Source organism: Henckelia pumila, chromosome 2 (genome assembly GCF_033568475.1).
Source record: "Henckelia pumila isolate YLH828 chromosome 2, ASM3356847v2, whole genome shotgun sequence".
NCBI classification, from domain to species: Eukaryota; Viridiplantae; Streptophyta; class Magnoliopsida; order Lamiales; family Gesneriaceae; genus Henckelia; species Henckelia pumila.
In genome coordinates, this window is record NC_133121.1 from 84,192,926 (window position 1) to 84,209,524 (window position 16,599).

Genomic DNA, 16,599 nt, shown 5'->3' on the forward strand with positions numbered 1-16,599 from the left:
GAAGCTCGAAAATCCAACCTGACTGCCAATCTAATCTCATCTCCACAGAGGGAAATCAAAAGCGCCCCCACTCCACATCCTTCATTGTTAGAAGCACCATCAACATATATCTTCCACAAGTCCTCCCCTTCCATATGTTTGGTTTCAGCTAAAAAGTCGGCCAATGTCTGAGCTTTAATAGCTGACCTTGGCTCATACTGAATATCATACTCACTAAGCTCTGTAGTCCACTTCACCAATCTTCCAGAAATATCAGCTCGAGTCAATACCCTCCCAATAGGACTATTGGTCAGCACCACAATAGGATGTGATAGAAAGTAAGGTCTGAGCTTCCTTGCTGTCATAACCAAAGCCAATGCTAGCTTTTCCACTTCCGAATATCGGAGTTCAGCACCCTTAAGGGCATGTGAGAAAAAATATATAGGGTGTTGAGTTGTTCCCTCCTGCCTAAGGAGTACTGAACTGACCGCCCCTTCCAAAGCTGACAAGTAGATGCATAACGGCTCACCCGGAATTGCCTTAGCCAACACAGGAAGTTCAGCTAAGTAAATTTTTAGATCATCAAATGCCTTCCCACATTCGTCATCCCATTCAAATTTCTTGGCTTTACGCAGCACCTTAAAGAAAGGTAAACTTCTATGAGCTGATCTTGATATGAATCGAGATAAAGCCACTATCCTTCCTGCCAACCTCTGAACTTCCTGCAAATTGCGAGGAGGAGACATGGATCGAATAACTTGCACTTTTTCCGGGTTAGCCTCAATCCCCCTCTCAATAATCATGTACCCCAAAAACTTACCTCCCCTGACTCCAAATACACACTTCTCTGGATTGAGTTTCACACAGTAAGTCCTCAAAGTTGAGAAGGTCTCCTCAAGGTCGGCCACCAATCCCACATCATCCTGAGATTTTACCAGGATATCATCCACATAAACTTCCACATTTCTACCAATCTGGGAGGCGAACACTCTGTCCATGAGTCTCTGATAAGTGGCCCTTGCATTCTTCAAACCAAAAGGCATCACTTTGTAACAAAAAGTTCCATGAGAGGTAGTAAAACTTACTTTGTCCTGATCTTCCTCAGCCAAAGGAATTTTGTGGTACCCTTGATATGCGTCCATGAAGCATAAATACTGATGACCCGCCGTAGAGTCAACCAACTGATCAATTTGACGCAGTGGATAACAATCTTTTGGGTACGCCTTATTTAAATCCCTGAAATCAACACACATTCTCCACTTTCCTGAACTCTTAGGGACAAAGACCACATTGGATAACCAGGTAGGGAATTGCACTTCCCTAATGTGTCCTGCCTTAAGAAGCTCATCTACCTCTTTCTTAATGACCTTATCCTTTTTTGGTCCAAAGTGTCTCTTCTTCTGTTTTATCGGCCTTACTCCCGCGAGAATATTGAGTCGATGAACCATAATTTCTGCGCTGACCCCTGTGAGCTCTGATACAGACCAAGAAAAAACATCTTTTTTCTTCTTCAAGCAACCAACCAAGCTTTGCTTCATCGACGAGCTGAGATCAGCAGCTAATTTGACAATCTGAGCTCCCGGGCTTAACTCCACCTTCTCATGGCCTTCTTCAGACATCAGAAGCACCTTCTGACCAAACATCCTCGGTTCCTGGCCCATTGAAACCATTCCTACCTCCCTCCTACTTCTCTTGGCATCAATCTTTACTTCGTTCACATAGCACAACCGAGCTGCCTTCTGATCACCCCGAACAACCCCCACTTCTTTTCCACTTGGGAACTTCAATTTCTGGTGCTAGGTGGAGGCCACAACTCGGAAATCACTCAGGGAGGGGCGTCCCAAGATCCCATTGAAAGAGTATGGTGCATCCACCATCGTGAAGCAGGCCATCTTGGTTACTCTCTGCTCCCCACTTCCAAGAGATAAGGGGAGCACTATTTGTCCTAGGGGTTGTAAAGCATGACCCGTGAATCCATACAATGCCGTGGTGATTGGGTCTAACTCAAATCCTTCCAATTTCATTTGGTCAAGGGTTTCTTTGAAGATAATATTCACTGAGCTCCCAGTGTCCACAAAGATGCGAGCCACATCATAATTAGCTATGGTCAAGGTGACTAATAAAGGATCATTATGAAGTATCACCACATCCTTTAAATCTTCCCTTCCAAAACTGATGTTCGGATCAGCAGGACAGCTGAGCTGAGCCTTCACCTCGAAACTTTCCAACCTACGCCCGTGAGCTTTGAGAGCCCTTCCTGAATCTCCATCCGTAGTGCCCCCTGAAATCATATGGATCATACCCCTATGAGGGTGATTTTCCATTTGTTGAACCCTCTCTCCCTGACCATTTTGAGGAGCTATTCCTTGATGATCACCTTGATTCCCTCCAACTTCATTCCTCTGATTCCTCCATTGTGGAGCTCGGCCTTGGCGAGGAGGATTTCCCTTTCGAGTCAGCTCAGCTCTGATTTGAGGGTCATCATACATGATCCTCTGAACCTCCTCACCTAGCCTCTGACAATCATTGGTGACATGCCCATACTCATGATGAAAATCGCAAAACTTGTTAGATGGCGGTAACCGCGGGCCTTTCTCAGCATTCCGAGGCCTCACAAGTGCTCGCCTATCCTCACATACTTGCATTGCCTTCTCCAGGATTACTGAGAGTGGTACGTAGGCGTAGGGTCTCTTAACCCTGTTCATCTCTTCTGCAACCCTCTTCCTTCCTCCTTCTGTCTTCCCTTCTGCCTTTGCTCCCAACTTGGTACTTGGTTTACTTCCAGACGTTCCTTCATGTCTCCTTTGCCTTTGTGCATCCTCCAAATTCACATACTTCTCAGCTCGACTAAGGAGCTCATTATAAGTCAAAGGAGGCTTCTTGACCAAGGATTTGAAAAACTCTCCTCCCCTCATCCCTTGAGTGAAAGAGTTAACCAAGGTATCAACAGTAGCAGCAGGTACTTTCAGAGCTGCTGTATTGAAACGCTGAACATACTCCCTCAATGGTTCCACCTCAGATTGTTTCAGATTAAACAAACTGAGGGAAGTCTTCAAATATTTTTTGCTACTCGCATATTGGTGTAAAAAGGCTAAACTGAAGTCATTGAAATTCCGGATGCTACCAAGCTGTACGAGGTTGAACCATTGCTGAGCTGACCTCACCAGAGTAGTGAGAAAAACCCGACACTTAATTGCATCCGAATATCTATGTAACAGAGCTGCATTTTCAAATCTTTCCAAATGCTCCTCCGGATCTGAGCTCCCATCATACTCCCCTAAAGTAGACTGCTTAAAATTTGCAGGGAGTTCTTCATCTAGAATAGCCCGAGTAAAAGGGCTTTCTCTCTGTATAGGCCCTGGCCGACCTCCGACTTGCCGACCCAGTCTCTTGATCTCGTCCCACACCGCATCCATTGGGTTGGGCTGACCTACGGGTCGAGGGGGAGGTGGTGGTGGTGGTGGATTCTGATTCATGGCCGCTTGCACCGTTTGAGTGATGAACTGGCTGAGCTGATCTACAGTCATGTCCGCCACATTCCCTCTTCCCCTTCCTCTTCCTCTTCCTGACATATCTATGCCTTAGCTTAAAATTCCCACAGACGGCGCCAATTGATATACCTCAATAAAGTAATCTCCTTGGATGAGCTGATGAAACTCCTCCAACAGAAGATGAACTGCTGCTGACCTGAAACCACGAACAAGAGTGTTAAGGGGGGCCGGAAGGTGCTCCGATGTATCCCCTCCGACGCTCAAGTCAGATGCTAGGATAGCGAAATATAGAGAGTGGTGTGTGCGCACGAGTGAAAATTAGGATCCAAACAATGAAAATAAACCTGGTATTTATAGGAGAGGGCTCCGGATCTTACGCTTACCTTCCTAATCAAGAACCCAAGAATCCCGGGATCCTGATCCCGAATATAGGCGGAGATCTCGTCTGAATCTCATTCGATAAAGGAAATATTGACCTGTACATCTTATCCGAGCTGAACTGTCATCACTTGGGCTCTATATGGCTGCTCTCCCAAGGTTTTCGAACCAATCTACCAAGCTAACTTCCTACTGACATCACGGGCGAGCTGATCTCCCAAACTCCCGAGCTGGGAATTTTGGTGGGGGAGCTTGGCCGAGCTCCCGAGCTGAGCTCCCGACCCGAGCTGGGAATTATGGTGGGGGAGCTTGGCCGAGCTCCCGAGCCGAGCTGGTAATTATAGTGGGGGAGCTTGGCCGAGCACCCGAACTCCCAAGGCCGAGCTCCCGACCTGACCTGGGAACTACAGCAAGGGGCTTGGTTTAGGTCCCAACCTCCCGAGCTGCCGAGGCCGAGCTCCCTATCTCTATCGTAGCTTGTCAAATAATAGTCTTTGGAGCTTAGGGTCATCGATGAGCTGAGCTAATCTCCTCCCAGGATATCACGATATAAAAAATAAAAATAAAATTATAAGAATCTAAATATCTTTTATCCGAGAGAGCTGATTTTGAAGAAAATGAATTAAGTTACTTTTTTCAACATTCTAATTCCACATACTTTATCTACAACTAGTTCAATGTAAAAAACATTTTTTTTAAAACAAAGAAGCATGTCAAAATGACAATACCTTTGAATTTACGACCATAAAAAAGGTTTGTTTCAAAAAAATCTTTAATAAGAAATGAAATCAACAAAAATAACAACAAACAGATCGAGAAAGTTCCTAAAGACTCTTGTTGTTAAATACATAGAAACTATAGGTCATTCTAATGACTAAAGACATCACTAAAAGACATCATTAAAAACTCGTAGTAGCGCATGTTATGACTTACATGGAACGCTATCTTAGGCACATCTTCCTCTCGAACTCCCATCAAATGATAAGACATATTGGATGTACAATTTGGAACCAACAGTGGCGCCTTAAAGTTGATAACATAAATCACTAGTAATTCACGGCAAACGATGTTTGTCCTTCTCTGTAGCCTGAAAAAACTAGCCGTAATCAAAACATGAAGTCATGGTTCCCTCTTGTTTACAGTAATCTTCCAATCAAAAGTAAAAGTTTTGCAAGTTCTCGATTTAACACGATATTTTCTCAAAGAAGTAACACAGAAAGAAAGATATAAATGAAATATGCTGTCAATTCTTGAAACCAAGAATACTATCCAAATTAACAGACAAATCCAACTGGTGTGAAAACATAAAAGTCTCAGCTGACAAACATTACGCCAATCCAAAAAAAAAAAAAACACTAAGTCAATCAGTTTCTCATACTCATACATGGTCAAACTGTTCTTGACCATTTAGCAAGTTCGAAAACCGAAGTTCTTCAATTCGTTTCACAACTTCAGACATGGAGGGGCGATTTTCGGGGTACTGAGTTGTGCAGTCGATCCCAAGTTGCAAAAGCTGCACCATTTCCTCCTCGACATCTTGGTATCTTAACAGTTCAAGATCAAAAACTTCAGAAGTCCACTCATCTCGAACCACAGACTGAACCCATGTTGGTAGATCGACTCCTTCCTCATTCAAGAGGGCGTTAGTGGGAGCTTTCCCTGTAAGAAGCTCCAAGATTACCACGCCAAAGCTGTAAATGTCAGCTTTCTGGGAAACTCGACGAGTGTCGGTCACTTCTGGTGCACGATAGCCAGTGAATTGGATTGGTGAGGATGGAGTTCCAACCAGATGGTTCAATCCAAAATCAGAGACTTGTGCTTCACATGATTTGGTGAGTAGGATGTTTGATGATTTAATGTTTCCATGGGCAAAATTAGGGCCTCGCAAATGAAGGTATTTGATTCCACGAGCCGCTCCAAGGGCAATACTGGACCTCGTTTCCCAGTTCAACGGTGTCCTACCAGCTCCTTTATTTCCTGAACAGGAGGAAGATAACAGTGGTAAGAATGCAACACATTATACTCAAATGAAACAATTTCATTCATATTACAGATCAAACGAGGCCTTATAGGTGGAATTTATGAAAACACAAACTGCCAATAAGGAACGCTAGTTGTGATCTCACGCTTCTGGAAAAAAACTTGGCATATCCTTGATTCAAATAAGATTATGACATACTAAGCAAATAATTTACTACAACTGGCCAAGGAAAAAAGACAACTCATAATGAATTGTATTGTATTGTGTATGGAAATCTACCAACAAGGATCGAGTCAGGTATCGGTACAAAAAAGTACATAATGTCAAAATCAGGGAACATTCAATTCTATGTAATTAAAACAATAAGAAATTTCACCAACTTTACCTAAAATAAAGTGACATATTTATAGCAGCAGAGTTGTGCATGACATAAACTTCAAAAGGTTAGAAGTAGAGACTGGAACTGAAATATCATCAATCTACCCTCTGAAAACTTTATATTTCTCAATAACCAAACCAATGTTCCGAAAACAAAAATCCTGTAAAGTCAGTTGATGAAATGTCATGCATTCACAAAAAGAATCCTGGATGTATTTTGCCAAGAAACCAGACATTTATACATCAACACTTGGAGATTCTATTTTTTGAAGTTGAAATAAAGAAGGAAAGGTCACAAGTGTTGAGATAATGTTTGGAGTGTTCTTGGGTGTTTAGGGACATTATTATTTATGTATGCTTGGTTTTGCATAAGGTGCACAAAATCATCTTCTCAAAATGCTAACAACATAGCCTAAGTTTCAGCTGAATGTGACAGAATTTTTAAGTTCAACAATCCTACAGTAAATTTGAAGCTAGATCAACACGGATGTCTTAAAAGTTAAACCGATAGAACAAAGCACAAGTTGACACTTCAATACTGAAGCTAAGGACTCTAAAATGCTACAAACCGTGTAGAAGTGCAGAAAGGCTTCCCATTGGCATATAGTCATAAACAAGAAGCTTCTCCTCTCTACTATAATAGTAAGCCCTAAGAGGCACTAAATTCTCGTGCTCCACGGCTCCAACCTCATTAATTCTCTCCTTAAACTCTTTATCCATAATTGTGACATCTTTCAATCTTTTCACAGCTACAACAGTTCCAACCTCCAAAACCGCCTTATATGAGGTCCCGGATGTCCCCTTCCCCAACACTTCAGCCGAGGCCCTCAACAACTCCTCCAAATCAAACACCCTCGGATAATTCCTGAAAAATACTAGTTTCTTGGCAGAAGCCATATTCATTCCCTTTTCGAACTTCACGCTTCCGTTAGCATTCAATGCTGCAGCAGCCGCTGCAGCCACTGAAAAACCATTCCCCATTGCCCCATTCTCTGCGGCCACCATTGGTTCTTCGGCTGAGTCATTTTCTTGATTCTTGATTGCCATCAAATCCGCTGACTTGGTTTTCTGTCCACTCCTTATCCTACAAAAAACAAATAAAGCAACCAGAAGCAAAGTAAAACCAACAGCAGATCCTATCACAATTCCAGCAATTGCACCACCAGACAACTTCTTTTTCCCACTTTTGTCCGAAGGTCCACTCCTGTTTGTGTTCCCTTCAGGAGAGGCACCTGTAGTTTCACCACCATTCTTACTACAAGTGTTATCAAGAGGATTCCCACAAAGCAGAGTTCCTAAAAACGCATCCTTTGGCTTTCCCTCGAGCCCTTTCGGCACTGACCCACTCACATTATTAAAAGAGACATTAAACTGCAACAGATCCGGGAGTTCTATGTTTGGCAGAACACCGCTAAACTGGTTATCCTCCAAAAAAAGCGCACGCAAACGCGTCAAATTATTAAACCCAGAAGGAATTTCACCTGAAAAATTGTTCGAGGCAAGATTCAACCGCACTAGTGAGTGTAACGAGAAAAGAACATCAGGCACTGCGCCGGAAAACCGGTTCCCCTGAAGAAAAAGATTCTGAAGCCGAGAGAGCCGGGAGAGGTCAGACGGAAGTGGGCCATATAGGTGGTTGAGGCGAAGGCTGAGAGTGTGAAGCGAATTCAAGTTGGACAGAGTGTTGGAAGGAATAGTTCCGAACAGAGACGAACCAGGGAGGCGGAGGACGGTAACACGGTTGTTTTCGCAAAGAACGCCTTGCCAGTTGCATGGCGTGCTGAAGGTGGTGTTCCAGAACAGAGTGCGGCCACCGACGGCGGTACGGAGGGCTAGGAGAGCGGCTCTGTCAGTAGATAAATCAGAGGAGGAGGCGAGGCATACGAGATGGAAAAGGGCGAGGAGAAGCAGAATTCTTGGAAATTCTGGTGAGAATACTGCGTGCATTGTGTGGCTTTGTTCTGTAAGCGAGGCGAATTGATATGGGTCAGGCTGAGAGTGTGCGGCGGCGGCGGCGGCAGAGGCGGCGGAGGGTGGAGGAATGAGAGTGGAGAAGCATTTGGTTTGTACCCGTGAGTGGGAAACTGAGGTTTTAGCTTAGTTCGAACTTGCGAATATGATTAAATGTGGGTTGACTTGATGCTACCCTGCTACCCGCAGGGTAGTGCCCTGCGGGTGACGTGGTGGTTTATGATTGGTTAAAATCAGTGGGCCCCACGTGAGACCCATTAATTTTGACCAATCATGAAATTACACATCACCCGCAGGGTAGTACCCTGCGGGCGGCATGTACTAAACCGATTAAATGCGAATTAAGTATTAATTGATTTCAGAGAAAAATATGGAACAATATCTGATGTCGGATAATAATTAATGAAGTATATATATATACAATATATCATTTTTGGTTATTTTGATAATAAAAAAATCTTATAATATCAAATTATTAATATCTTTATGTTGTTTATAAAATTAGATTATCCAATCACTTTAACAACTTATTTTTAAAATAATTATAAGCTTCTAAAACCACTTATAAACTCTAAGAGCTTATAAGCTATTTTAAATCACAAAAACTCTAGGAGTTTATAAGTTATTTTAAATTACAAAAATTTTGTGAGACGATTTGACGAATAAATTTTAGGAGATGAATCTCCTAATTGGGTCACCCATGATAATGTATTCCTTTTTATGCCAAACATAACTCTTTATTGTAAATATAAGTTAATTTAACTTGTATCACGGATAAAAATCTTAAAATCCATAAGAACGTTTCACAAAAAACTCACTCATTGAAATAAATTTTCTCAAACACTCTCTTACTATTGTTTCGGTAACATAAATTCATATATCAAAAAAGTTTTTGAATTACCCATAAATAAAGGATATTTGTGCTTTGTTTTGTAACATAATTTATTTACTCTATTCTATTACAAGTCATCGTCAAGATAGAATAAACGAGAATGTATAATATTTCCTTCTTTTCCTCTATATTTCTCCAGAAATATATATAGGTCATGATTGATATATTGAAATAGAACCTGATGATGCTGAGGAACGTAATCTCCTGATCGAATTAAGAGATTTTTCTAGGGGACGGAAGATGTTTCTGGCGTATCGAGCTAAGAGATCTTTCTAGGGGCCGAAAGATGTTTTTGGCATATCTCATCCAACGCTCAAGTCAGATGCGAGGACAAAAGAATATAGTGAGTGATGTGTGTGTGCACTCGAGAAAAAGAATGGATCCGTAACAATGAAATCAAACCTGATATTTATAGGAGAGATCACTGGATTGACATCGTCCTTCCTTATTTAGAACCTGTGATCCTAGGGATCACAATCTCATACATGATACATCCTGACAGAGATCTTGTCTGAATCCCCCCACAAGATGGAAATTCGAATCTCCGAAGTGACTTGTTTATCCTTTGGTCGAGCCAGGAATATGGTTGAGCTTCCCGACCTTCACCCGATGAACCTGAGATTGATGCCGATGGTTAGGGAGCTATGCCGACGTGCCATGAGTGTCAACCTGATAATTTAGTCGACCTCCCACTCAGGCGATCTGGGATTGATGGTTAGCAGTGTCAGCCCTAGGGGGAGGCCACCTGAGCCTTAATTTTTTTTTAAAAAAAACTATATATTTATAATTTATTTTTTCTATTTAAATTTTTTTATAAGTCATGTGCCTTTTAATATTTTTTAGAAAATATAAAAAGTTGCTAATTTTGTGATTTTGGTAATTTTTTTTATTTGTTAACAAAAAAAAAAGCACTCTATTTTTAGGATACAAAGCTCTTTTTTTCGTTAAATTTCTTATTTCAAGTGAGTAAGATTATTCAAAATGGGTCAATTATCGTGTTCTTTTTATTGAATTTTATTTTTCTTGTATCTTTGTATGTCGCAATTGGTGTTTTTATTTAATTTTTGGACCTTGGTCTTCGAGATTTTAATTTCTTTCATATTTTAGTATTTAAATTATAATTTGTATTTGTTTTGTTAAAAAATTTTTTGTAACAAAAATCAATTATTTATGTTTACTTGGTTTCAATACAATTGTTTATATCATTATTTTTAGTAGCAAGAAGTTGAAATTTTGATTAGTATATGAAATTATTGTATTGATTCTTTCTTGAGAAATTTGACAGTAAATAAAATCAATATTTAATATTTTATTACGATCTAAAATACGTTTTATATTGTGTTTATATTAAATCTCATATCAACAATAACTCTTTATTTTTATTTAAATTATTTTTTATAGTTGTTATGTTAGATTTTTATTGTGAATTATGACTAAAAAAAGAAAATTTGAATCTAGAAGTTCAAAGAGCAAAAAAAAAAATTGCAATAACTAGATTTATTAAACTATAAATTGATGATCATTATGTTCATTTTATTACCAGCTCGTATGCAATATTTTTATATTTATAAAAATTTTATAAAAAACTTAAATTAGCCTAAGGCCTCCAGTTTTCTGGAGACGGCCCTGATGGTTAGGGAGCTATGCCGATCTGCCATGGGTCGACCTGGGAGCTTGGCCGACCTCCCACTCAACCGACCTAGGATTGATGGGTAGGGAGCTATGCCGACCTGCAATGGGAGCTGACCTCAGCATTGGGTTTAGGGACAACAATGGGGTGAGATAGGGGATGAGATGGTCTTCCGTTGGGGTATCAGAACCAATTTTAAAATGAAATAAGATAGATATAAAATGGTCCGTGCTCAAATGATTGGAATCAAAAAATAAAATAGGATTACTGGAATGAGATAAAATTATTTTTACTCATCAAAAAATTTCTTAGCCGAACTTTAAAACAATATCTACTCAAAATGTTTATTATTATTATTATTATTATTATTATTATTATTATTATTATTAAATAATACAAATTATAAGTATTCATACTCAATAAATTGTTATACAATTACCGTAGGTGTGTCAAAATTGAACCTAATCTGCCAACCCAACACGAGTCGACCTGAAAAATGTCGGGTTATGGTTGGGGGTTTTTGGGTTCGGGTCGAATCGGATTAACCCAAAAAAATAATCGGTCAGTCAACCCGATATGACCCGAAACTTTTTTATTATTATTTTATATAAATTAAGAAAGATTAATTGTTACATTTTTATATGTTGTATGTTTGAAACAAAATTATTATATATCTTACTATCTTATCAAAGATGACATGAATCTTTAATGGTATGAAAAGAAAACACGATTATTGGAGAAACCGCTCCCTCAATTCAATAACAAAAGATTCAAAGTTCTGCTCCGATCTTGAAACAAGTAACAGATTTGTTAAATTCATCCCTAGTTTAAGAAAACTAGTTACAAATAATCACGATAAAACAATTGAAATCAAAAGAACCTTTAAAAAACTCTTCTTTTTCAAGATCAATCGACAAATGCCACAAACTGAGAACTTTGATAAGTTTAGTAGTTTTGTTGATTATTATTGATTTCTATAAAAAATTCTCTCTAGAATTTTATTGAAACTTTTTTGCTTTATTTAATGATACGAACCCTTAATGTCATGAATAGCAAACACGATTATTGAAGAAATCGGGCCCTCAATTCAATAACAAAAGATTCAAAGTGTTGTCCCGATCTTAAAACAAGTAACATATTTGTGAAATTCATCCCTAGTTTAAGAAAACTAGTAACAAATAATCACAATAAAACAATTTAATTCAAAGGAACCGTCAAAGAACTCGTTTTTGACAATCCACGATAAAGATCAATCGACAAACTCCACAAAGTAAAAACTTTGATAAGTTTGATTTTTTGATAAACAAAGCAAAAGACTTCAATAAAACCATACAAATTTTTTTTTTTATAGAAATCAATAATAATCAACAAAACTGATGTGTTTCCTTAGTTTTACAACTTTATAGTGCTAAAGGATAACAATAATAATTTTTATAGTAAATAGGAGTTCAAAATAGGTCAAAACCAATAAATTCATGCAACACACAGTACACACCGAGTGTATGTATGCACGGACCCTAGAAGGGAGTCCGTGTAGTGTCCGTGCCTTGATTGTGATTGTAATTAACTACACAGATGTATGGACGGATGTGGCACGGGGTCCGGGTTTGGTCCAAGTGGGGTTCGAACGTTTCTTATCTTCTTGATCTTTTTGCACTTGAATCATGTTGAAATGTTGTCCAAATTTGTTGCAATGCTCTCAAAATTCTTATAGTCTTGATGGCATTTTGTTAGACACTTTTTGATAATTCATCACAAATTCTTGAAGCGCTTCTTTAACCTTCTTGCACCATGCTCTCGTTGTTGGATCTTGCGGCAACTCCAGCGAATCTCATTTATTCTTAGCTTGATTACTTTGAGAGCTATCTATGATCGCATCATACTCTACTTCTTGAAAAAGATTTTTCCTCAAATCTTACTCGTTACCTACACCAAACAAAAAAATATTAGTAGCATTAAAAATATTATCGACAATACACATACCTCGTATTTTCTCCTTGTAAGCTTTATGACCCATGTTATCCAACATTTCAATTTCGATGATTGATTTTTTATTCTCCTCATCCATTAGTGTACCTTGCACACTCATAACAAGGACAAAAAATACAAATTTTTTTTTGCACAAGATAAACACCTTGACACAATTAGCATTCAAAAATATGATCAAAATTTCATTAAATATGATATAAATCAAATTTCTTCCTTTCTTAGGCCTAGTTAACCCCAACACAAAATTTATAATTGTGATGTCGGAATAAGAAGTGATTTATTCAAATTATTTACGACCTTAGAATAGTTCGTCTACACGCAATAGATCTCTCACAATTCCATTCAACATCTCTCTTCATGCGTAACCATAACAAATATGTATCCACCATATTCATTGTTTAGGATTTCTCAATATAACATATCAAACTTACAATATAAGATCTCTCAACAAGTAACTCACTCAACGATGAATATATAATCAAAATTTTATTTTCTTTAAAAAAGTACTCATTTCTCAAATAAAATTTATCATGAAGACAACACAAACATAAGTAAAATATATCCATAAAATCATCATCCGACACATAGAAAACCTTGACATGCTCATAACCCTAAAACTTTAAATCCAACATAATTAGCACAAGTATCAAATGTTCAACATGCTTATCCAAAATTTTGCTATACACTAAGATATCATCAAAGTATACCACAAAAAATTTACCTATGTGTGCATGCAAAACATGACTCAACAATATCCTAAAAGTACTACGTATATTATTTAGTCCAAAAGGCATGGCTAACCATTCAAAAAGATAAGACTTTCCTTCTATACATCTCATGCACCATTCAAACACATCAACATAAACCAAATCATCCATTCTTTTAATATGCACAAATTCAAGAAACTTAAGATCAAGATTTGAAATCAAAGCATATTTCATAGATAAAAAATTCGCAAATCTCTCATCAAAGTAATTAAATCTATGCAATTTAGAATTAAGATCATACCTTCAAAAATCAGGATTAAATTTGGATTTTAGATTTGAAGTACTTCATACCTCTCAAAGAGAACAACTTTAAAATCTTCAACCTCACCAGGTGCTCAACTTTACGTGGATCATGCGATAGGATGGACCGCGCGATGGGTCGTTTTGGAGACGGAGAAGCCCAACCCCTCTGATCGGTTTGGACAGCGATAAGACATTCAAACGATAATTTTTTTTCTAAAACTTGCAAGGGAGAAGATATGTTTGGACCGCCACGTACAATATTTTTTATGGCGATTTTTTCTAACGTCCATGAGGTTTTTGCAATCACTTGAAGGAATGCATTTCCTGCAATCCTTTAGAGTAGTGTTTTCGATGAAACCTCTTGAGCTAGTGTATTCCACGTAACCTCTTAGGTTGTGCATTTGATGTAACCTCTTGAGTTTATGAGTCTTTATAGTCTTTAGGACTAGGCGAATTTTTTTATAATCATAAGGACTTGATGAATTTTTTTTATAGTCGCAACGATTTGATAATTTTTTTATACTCACTATGAATTCTTGGATATTTCTTTATAGTCGTTATGACTTCATTGAATTGTTTATAGGCGCCATGAATTCTTGATTTTTTTTTATAGTTTTCATGACTTGATGATTTTTTTTATAGTCTCTACGACCTGATAAATTATTTATAGTCTTTATGACTTTTTTGAATTTTTTATTGTCGCTATGAATTCTTGTTGCGCTCTACGAGAAATAACAAAGTGCTTAATATGGAGTACTTGAGAGTGGATCAATGTAGTGATCCAGACCAAAATCAACTACTAACAGAGTCTTAAGGATGCATTTATAACTTAAAACGCAAATAATTAAATTCAGCGGAAACTTAAACTAGAAATACAAAATCACCGGCAGAACAACTAGGCTAAAATCAAATAATTTTATACAACCCCATCGAATGGAAAGCACTAAAATCCATAACTAACAACCTGATAAGGGAACAGGCAAAAACCACGAAACCACTGCAGCTCAACGATCGCTATCTCCGGGTCCGTCCAACCTAAGCCCCGCCCCATAGAATAGGGCGTCCAACACAAAACACTATGGACGTGAGCATAAAACACTCAGTACAGAAGTACGAATATACATATACAATGCATGCACATGCAATATGACGGATACTGAAAAACCTATCCAGAAGACTGCTCAGTCAAGGCGCCATGGTATGTAGCACGATGGGCTGTCGCATCAGGAGGTGGCTCCCATACCATAAAATTATGGATATGTCCAGATCCAAATCCATGGAATCCATCCACTAGAAATACGGGATTGAGCAACGCCTACTAAGGCTATGAAAAACAAGGCATAAAGCTTAACATGTTCATGCATGCAGCATAATATCAATGCATATACAAATGCCACAGAAAACAGGAAAACATTATACATGTATAATCAACCTGATATCTTGGATAATACGTCTGTACCTCTATCCAGACAACTCAAGCACCCTAGCAACCTAAGAGTCTAGGTACTCAAAGTCCAAGCCTAAAAGCAATAATCACCATATCACTTATAATATTCTAAAAGCCTTAACTAATATATTACATACTCCCTAATCTCTATAGGGATCCAATGATATACTTGCGTCCGTCGTCAGCCCGCTGATGACGAATGCCTCAAAACTTAGGCATTGCTCCGCTACTATCCCTGCAACGCTCCGCCACTCTCGGCCCTCCAATAGAACTCCTAGAAAGCCCTAAAACTGAGCTAGAATGAGAGAGGAGAGGAAATGGTGTGAGTGAAATGGGCAGCTCTCGGCCCCTATATATAAACGAATATAGGATGGTCAGATCCCTGAGATCAGATCATCCGATCTCAACCTTCGGATCGTCCGATCTCCATGGGTTGTCAAATCAATCCATATCCACTTATCCAGACATGATTGGATCGTCCAATCCCTCTTCAGATCGTCCGATCTCTACGGAGCCTCCGAACTCAAACCATGCTTCCGAACTCCATGCACTTCGGATCATCTGATCTTTCCGATAGCTCGAAACCTTTCGGGCCATTCTCATTTGGGAATTTCTTAATCATGTTTTAGCCAATTAATCATAATTAGACACTGGATTAACTTAATTCTGATACGGGCTACTACAATCAAGTTCCCAAGATTTTGTCTCATGGAAAAGTCCTAAACCCACTCTATTAGGTGGTGAGGTATCCCGAGACTTTATTTTTGTTGTCTTGATCTCTTATAACATTGTACTAAGGCAGTCCTACAGGGCTTTCCAAGCCTCTGATGGATGGGTAGCCTTTAATGATTGCATAAGTCGTGACATATGAGTTAAACATTCGTTGATAGAGCTATATCTCTGCCTATATATTGAATATATAAAAAGGTAAACAAATAAGCATTAGTAATTATTAAACTTAAACATAAAGGAGGAATCAAATTTTTTAATCTGCAGAGCAAATAAAGTAGCAGCATGTAATTTATTTAAGCCTGCGAGTGTTTTTCCTCTAAGTGTAGAGTTTCTTTGATTGGCATGACTCTCAGTCTTGCTTTATATTCCATCGTATTTTTATTCTAAATTTCTTTTTCCCAAGGAGCCCAGCTCATTAGCTTCCTCAATGCATATGTATTTTTCAGCCCTTTCCAGAAATCGCTCCAGGTTTCTAGGCGGCTACCTTACTATTGTCTCCTCGAACTTTTTATGGCTCAAGTTTTGCTGCATTATTCCATATAGTAAATTGTGGTTCATGTATAGGACTTCGTGAACTGAGTGAGTAAATAATTGAACAATAGTCTCTCAATCTTTATCCTTCTTCTGAATGATTGTGAATATGTATGCTTCTTTTTTCGGGTATTTTTTTTTAATTGAGAATTTTTGGATGAAGCACTAGGTGAGTTGCTCCAAGTTAGCG

General features: G+C 38.6%; 2 protein-coding genes across 2 annotated transcripts; both read right to left on the reverse strand.

Annotated features, from left to right (window-relative positions):
* Window positions 1–1,775: 1,775 nt before the first annotated feature.
* On the reverse strand, window positions 1,776–3,551 carry LOC140877827 (uncharacterized). Its single transcript, XM_073281410.1, has one exon. It carries the CDS (start codon window positions 3,549–3,551, stop codon window positions 1,776–1,778), a length of 1,776 nt encoding a protein of 591 aa, XP_073137511.1.
* Window positions 3,552–5,110: 1,559 nt separating this feature from the next.
* Window positions 5,111–8,288, reverse strand: LOC140882121 (probable inactive receptor kinase At1g48480). The gene is made up of 2 exons (XM_073287894.1): window positions 6,777–8,288; window positions 5,111–5,825 (listed from the first exon to the last, which is right to left on the reverse strand). Exons 1-2 carry the CDS (start codon window positions 8,152–8,154, stop codon window positions 5,227–5,229), a joined length of 1,977 nt encoding a protein of 658 aa, XP_073143995.1. The 5' UTR covers window positions 8,155–8,288; the 3' UTR covers window positions 5,111–5,226.
* Window positions 8,289–16,599: the final 8,311 nt, after the last annotated feature.